The sequence below is a fragment of the Dipodomys ordii genome, unplaced genomic scaffold (genome assembly GCF_000151885.1).
Source record: "Dipodomys ordii isolate 6190 unplaced genomic scaffold, Dord_2.0 Scaffold200, whole genome shotgun sequence".
NCBI classification, from domain to species: Eukaryota; Metazoa; Chordata; class Mammalia; order Rodentia; family Heteromyidae; genus Dipodomys; species Dipodomys ordii.
Genome location: NW_012267416.1, coordinates 1,862,831 through 1,869,547, shown reverse-complemented (window position 1 = coordinate 1,869,547; position 6,717 = coordinate 1,862,831). Strand labels below are relative to the sequence as shown.

General features: G+C 47.6%; 1 protein-coding gene across 1 annotated transcript in view; it reads right to left on the bottom strand.

The window, feature by feature from the left end:
* Galnt10 (polypeptide N-acetylgalactosaminyltransferase 10) overlaps positions 1-6,717 on the bottom strand; it is a 240,169-nt gene that overhangs the window by 3,205 nt on the left and 230,247 nt on the right. Inside the window, exons 9-10 of the mRNA XM_013034912.1 lie at positions 5,445-5,666; positions 3,636-3,752 (exon numbers count right to left, since the gene is read on the bottom strand). Coding sequence (XP_012890366.1) covers positions 3,636-3,752; positions 5,445-5,666 — 339 coding nt within the window. The remainder of the gene's footprint in view (positions 1-3,635; positions 3,753-5,444; positions 5,667-6,717) is intronic.

The following is a 6,717-nucleotide window of genomic DNA, read 5'->3' as shown; positions in this document are numbered from 1 at the left end:
GTCCCTCAGCTCTTCAGCTCAAGGCTAGCGCTCTACCACTTGAGCCACAGCACCACTTCCGGCTTTTTTTTCTGCTTATGTGGTGCTGAGGAATCAAATCCAGGGCCTCATGACCCGGGCACTGCCCCTGAGCCTTTGTGCACAAGACTAGCACTCTACCGCTTTGAGCCACAGCTCTGCTTTCAACTGCGATCCTCAGATCTCAGTTTCCTGAGTAGCCAGGATTACAGGTGTGAGCCATCAGCATCCAGGGTCAATCTGATGTTAATATCTAAAGCCATCCCCACATTCAAGGGAACAGACATATCCATTGCCCGCAATGTATCTTCATGCTCCCTGCTGAGCTCTCTCCAAGTTCTGTCTCTGTACACTGTGCCTAGGCAATCACCAGTCTGTGGCACGAACTCAGAGCCTGGGAACTGTTCCTAAGCATTTTTTTCCTGTCAAGTCTAATACCAATGAATCAAGTTTCACTTTCAGCTTTTTTATTGGTTACTTTGAGATAAGAGTCTTACAGACTTTCCTGCCCCAGCTGACTCAAATGGTCATCCTCAGATCTCAGCCTCCTGAGTAGCTAAGGTGACAGGTGTGAGCCACTAGTGCTTCTAGAATTTTACATAAAAGGGGTCTCATATATGAGTCGTATTTCTCTTTGGCCCGATTTTTGTTGTTGTTGGTTGTGAGCCTTAAACTCTGGGCCTGGGCACTGTCCCTGAGCTCTTCAGCTCAAGGCTAGTGAGCTCTACCACTTGGAGCCACAGCACTACTTCCAGTTTTCTGGTGGTTAATTGGAGATAAGAGTTTCACAGACTTTCCTGCCCAGGCTGGTTTTGAACTGTGATCCTCAGATCTCAGCCTCCTGAGTGGCTAGGATTATAGGCACCTGGCTCCTCTCCTCTTTTCTTCTGTTTTTGCGTACTGGTACTCGCTTTTTTTCTCCTACTCCTCATCATCCTTCTTTTTGTTCTATTCCTTTTTGGGGGGCTGGTACTGAAGTTGGAACTCAGGGCTTCACATACTTGCTTAGTTTTTTGTTTTTGTTTTACCAGTCCTGGGGCTTGAACTCAGGGCCTGGGCACTGTCCCTGAGCTTCTTTTGCTCAAGGCTAGCACTCTATCACTTTAGCCCTAGTGCCATTTCCGGCTTTTTCTCTGTGTGTGGTCCTGAGGAATGGCACCCAGGGTTTCGTGCATGCTAGGCAAGCACTCTACCATTAAGCCACATTCCCAGCCCTAGTTTTTTTTTTTTAATTAAGAGAAAAAAAAAAACAATGAAATTCAAGGCTGGAGCTCCACTACTTGAGCCAGCCACTCCCTACTTCTGGCTTTTTGCTTGTTCACTGGAGATAGGAGCCTCATCAATTTGTTTGCATAAGCTGGCTTCCATCCATTATCTTCAGGTCTCAGCCTCCTGAGCAACTAGGATTACAGGCTTAAGGCACTGGGGGTGGGAATGGGGGTGGACCACTGGCTACTGCCTCTTAACATTCGTCTCACCGTCCCTCTACAGCCCTGTTCTGGGGGGATGCAGACATGGGGGCACAATTTCCAGTAGGACCATGAGTTGTTAGACCACAGGAAGTGGTACAAACCCCAGGAACCTTTTCTAAAGCCACAGACTCCCCTGGAGAACTCAGAAGAATTAGTAAGGATGAGCTACAAGCTACTCATCTGCTCTTAAGAAAGGAGAGGCAGCCAGGCATTAGTAGTGGCTCACGCCTGTCATTCTAGATACTCAGGAGACTGGGATCTGAAGATCACAGTTCAAAGCCAGCTCAAGCAGGAAAGTCCGTGAGACACTTCCTTCCAATGAATGACCAGAAAACCAGAAGTGGAGCTGTGTTTAAAAGTGGTAGAGCAAAAGAGCTCAGGGATAGTGCCTAGGCCCTGAATTCAAGTTCTATGATCCAAAAAAAAAAAAAAAAAAGGTAAGGGTTGGCATTCAGGTCCTGAGTTCAAGCCCAGTACTGGCAATCAAGAAAAAAGGAGAGGCTGATTTCAGAGGGAGTGGGAGAAGCATCTGGCTGCTGGCTATGCCCTCTGAAATCCCCATAGGAATGGTGGAATGCTGGAATTTCTAAATTGGAAACTTAACCCTGCATGATATTTGGAGACAGGCTCTCTGGAAGACTGACTAGAAAAGGGTGTGGGGCAGGGCTGGGACTGTGTTGGTGACTCTAAGATTTGGGAAGCATGTTATTTCTCAATGTGGCCCCCTCTGTCACGTCAGCACCCACAGGAAGGCCCTTAACAGAAGGCAGCCCATGCTGGACACATGTTATCTAAATAAACTGGGTGCTGGTGGCTCATGCCTATCAGGAAGATGAGATCTGAGGCTTATAGTTCGAAGCCAGCCTGAGCAAGAAAGTCAATGAGACTATTAAAACTCCAATAAATTACTGTACATACACACAAAAGCCAGAAGTGGAGCTGTGGCCCAAGTTGTAGAGTGCTAGCCTTGGGCAAAATGAAACTCAGGGGGGCTGGGAAGGTGGCTCAGTGGTAGAGTGCTTGCCTTGCATGCCCGAGGCCCTGGGTTCGATTCCTCAGCATCACATAAGCAGAAAAAAAAAGCCGGAAGTGGTGCTGTGGCTCAAGTGGTAGAACGCTAGCCTTGAGCTGAAGAGCTAGGGACATGGGCTGGGAAGGTGGCTCAGTGGTAGAGCGCTTGCCTTGCATGCCTGAGGCCCTGGGTTCGATTCCTCAGCACCACATAAGCAGAAAAAAAAAGCCGGAAGTGGTGCTGTGGCTCAAGTGGTAAAGCGCTAGCCTTGAGCTGAAGAGCTGAGAGACAGCGCCCAGGCCCAGAGTTCAGGCCTCATAACTGACAAAAAAAAAAAAAAGGGGGGGCTGGGAAGGTGGCTTAGTGATAGAGTTCTTAGCCCTGGGCTTGATTCCTCAGTACCACATAAACAGAAAAAGCCCCAAGAGGCACTGTAGCTCAAGTGTTAGAGTGCTAGCCTTGAGCAAAAGAAGCTCAGGATAGTGCTCAGGCCCTGAGTTCAAGCCCCAGGACTGGTTAAAAAAAAATTAAATAAATAGAAATAAAGACTGTGAATGTGGCTTAGTGGTAGAATGCTTGCCTAGCATTCATGAAGCCCTGGGTTCAATTCCTCAGTATCATATAAATATAAAAAGCCAGAAGTGGTGCTGTGGCTCAAGTAGTAGAGTGCTAGCCTTGATCAGAGAGAGGCTCAGGGACAGTGCCCAGGCCCTGAGTTCAAGCCCCAGGACTAGAAAATAAAAATCCCCTCAATAACAAAAAACAAACCAAAACTAACAACCTTTCTTCTCTGTAAATCACCCAGTCTGTGACATTCAGTTATAGCAACAGAAGGTGAGCATACTAAGGAGTTTCTGCCTATCCTCAGCTTTCTTCTGAAACCTCATCTATAGGATTTGATCATCGCATGTGGCCAAGATGGCAGAAGATCCACAATGAGGATGTTAGCCTCGGTGGACACAGGGTTAGTCAACACAAGATGGATCCCAGAAACTCAGGGAGCCTTCCTGTGTTGGTGGCCATGACCAGCATTCTGGTACCAACTTGGACTGGGAAAGGTAGAATGCGCTCCCCCCCGCCCCCCGTGTTCCCCCTGAGAAAACCCATCATCAGTCCCAAGGAAGAGTTCTTACCTGCATACTATTCCAGGCGGCCTCCCCGCGGCCCCGCACGCAGCTATCCAGCCTCAGTGGGGAGCCCAGGGAGCTGTGTCTCATGTCTATGCACAGCCCGGTGCCCACGTTGCGAATCTGAGGGAGAGGGGAGGGGTGAACAGTGAAACTCCCTCAAGGCAGAGACTGATGGCTCATGGTGAAAGATTCTCATGTAGGAAGGAAGTGCCCCCGCCCTTTCACAGAGGGCAGTCATCCAGAGAGGAGCCCCAAATGCTTGTTGTGCTTGACTCAGGCCTCTGTGTGTGTGTGTGTGTGTGTGCGCGCACACATGTGCACAGGCTAAAAGTTTGCCTCTCAGGCCTCACAACCGGAGACTGTGATTCAACATGAGATTCAGGAATCCAATTTTATTTTGATTCCCGAGATCCAGGGAGAAGAGGTTGTGGGGGATCATACCTTGGATGCTACTAGAAAAGGACATAAACCGGACTCTAGTGGCTCACACCTGTAATCCCAGCTGCTCAGAAGGCTGAGATCTGAGGCTTGCAATGAGAGGCCAATGGGGGGGAGGGGTGGGAAAGAAAGCTCAGGGACAGTATGCAGACCCTGAATTCAAGCCCCAGGACCAGGGGAAAAAAAAATCAGAAATAGCCCAGATGTCCTACAATAGATGAGTGGATCAAAAAAAAAATGTGGATTTTTTTTTTTCTAGTCTTGGGATGAACTCAAGGCCTGGGCACTGTCCATGAGCTTCTTTTTGCTCAAGGCTAACACACTACCACTTGAACCACGTCACTTCCGGCCTTTTCTGTTTAGGTGGTACTGAGGAATGGAATCTAGGGCTTCATGCCTGTTAGGCAAGCACTCTACCACTAAGCCACATTCCTGGCCCTGGTTACCAGGATGCAGTACGCAGACACAATAGAATTTTACACAGCCATAAGAAAGAATAAGTTTATGTCATTTGTAGGGAAATGAATGAACCTAGAACAAATCATGTTAAGTGAGGTAAGCCAGGCTCAGAGAGGTAAACGATGCATGTTTTCTCACATATGTGGAACACAGCTCTAAAATATACTGGGGCATGATAAATTTTACAGGTCTTTAGGCATTCATTCACACACTGTGAGACCAAAGGAACACAAAGGTATGACTCCTATGTGCATCTGGTCATATAAAATATTATTTATCAAAATGAACTTCAAAAAAATGAGCTATACAACTTGTGGAGGGGGATGGGAAGGAAAACTGAGTGAAGGAAGAGGTAATGTCCAAAAAGAAAATGTACTCATTACTTTTTTTTTTGTCATGGGGCTTGAACTCAGGGCCTACATGCAGTCCTTGGGCTTTTTTTTTTTTTTGCTCAAGGCTAGTGCTTTACCACTTTGAGCCACAGCTCCACTTCCAGTTTTTAGGTGGTTAATGGCCTTTCCTGGCTGGGCTAGATTTGAACCGTGATCCTTAGATCTCAGCCTCTTGGTGGCGTGAGCCACCAATGCCCAACTTCATTACCTGAGTTATGCAAACTCTAACTCTTCTGTACATCACCTTGATAATAAGAATTTGAAAAAAGTCACAACGAAACCTCCTTGTACAAGTTATGTATGCTACCAAAAGAGGAAAAGAGGTGTGAGTTTGTGTATACTTAGAGAACGTGACATTGCAGGGGAACAACAACAAAATAAAATGAAAATAAATCCCATGCAGATAAGAGTAAAGATAGGAGAGAAGAAAAGCATCCCTCTGTCTTTCTAGTGCCCTTTTCTCCCGTTTGCGTTTGACATGGACTCTGTGGGTCCCTTAGCCAGCGCCAAATGACAAACTCACCTCCCCCCAGGCTGCAGCCGGGGGCTCGACAGGCGGGTAGAACTTGGGCAGGTCCCAGGCAATGTTGGTCATAAACCACTTGAAACTTTTGCAGTTGAGAGAACTGCGGAGCTTCTTTTGGGCTATGACGTCCCCGGCAGATAGGTGGCGGTACTCCGGCCGCCGCTGGTAGATGTATTCTGCATACTCATCCATCCATACCTCCGCCACTCGCTTCAGGTTCTGGGGAAGGGCCAGGAATGAGGGGTGAGGGAAGGGTCAGGCTCACCCAGAAGGCCAGGCCAGGGTGTGGGGTGGAAAAGGCATCCTGACTCTGGTCTACCACTATGGTGGCCTCCTGTAGAGTCAGGGACACACTGATGTCAGTTAGTCAGTGACAGGCTACATATAAAAAAAGTGGTCCAGGGTTGGAGGCGTGGCTCAGGTGGTAGAGTGCCAGCCAGTGTGCAAAACTGTCAGATACTGAGTTTGATCCCTTAAGTAAAATAGAACAAAACAAAACTGGCCCCAGGGGCTGGGAATGTAGTTCAGTGGTAGAATGCTCGCCTTGAATTCATGAAGCTCTGGGTTCGATTCCTCAGTATTGTATACACAGAAAATGCCGGAAATTACACTGTGGCTCAAGTGGTAGAGCATTAGCCTTGAGCAAAAAAAGCTCCGGGACAGTGCTCAGGCCCTGAGTTCAAGCCCCAGGACTGGTAAAAAAGAAAACAAAAACAACCCCCCCCCCACAAACTTGGCCCTATATGACTGTGTTGCTTAGCTTAGCAACAATGTAAGTATTGCGATGCTCAGATTAAGAACCAATGATGGGCTTTTTCACAATATATCCCTGAATGCAACACTTCAGCATAGTCTGATTACTTATGCATAATTTTGTGTGTGTGTGTGTGAATGCTGGTATTGAGGCTTGAACTCAGGGCTTGGGTACTGTTCCTTAGATGTTTCCACTCAAGGCTGGTGCTCTACCACTTGAGCCATACCCCCATTTCCAGTTTTTTGCTGATTAACTGAATGTGAATCTCATGGGCTTTCCTGCCTAGGCTAGAAATCGAACTGGAATCCTTACATCTCAACCTTTTGAGTAGACAGGATTCAGGCACAAGCTCTGTGGTTCTACAACTTAAGAGTTGGGATATTTAGCCAGGCGCTAGTGGCTCATGCCTGTAATCCTAGGAGGCTGAGATCTGAGGATCACGGTTCAAAGCCAGCCCAGGCAGGAAAGTCTGTGAGACTCTTATCTCCAATAAACCACCAGAAAACCAGAAGTGGC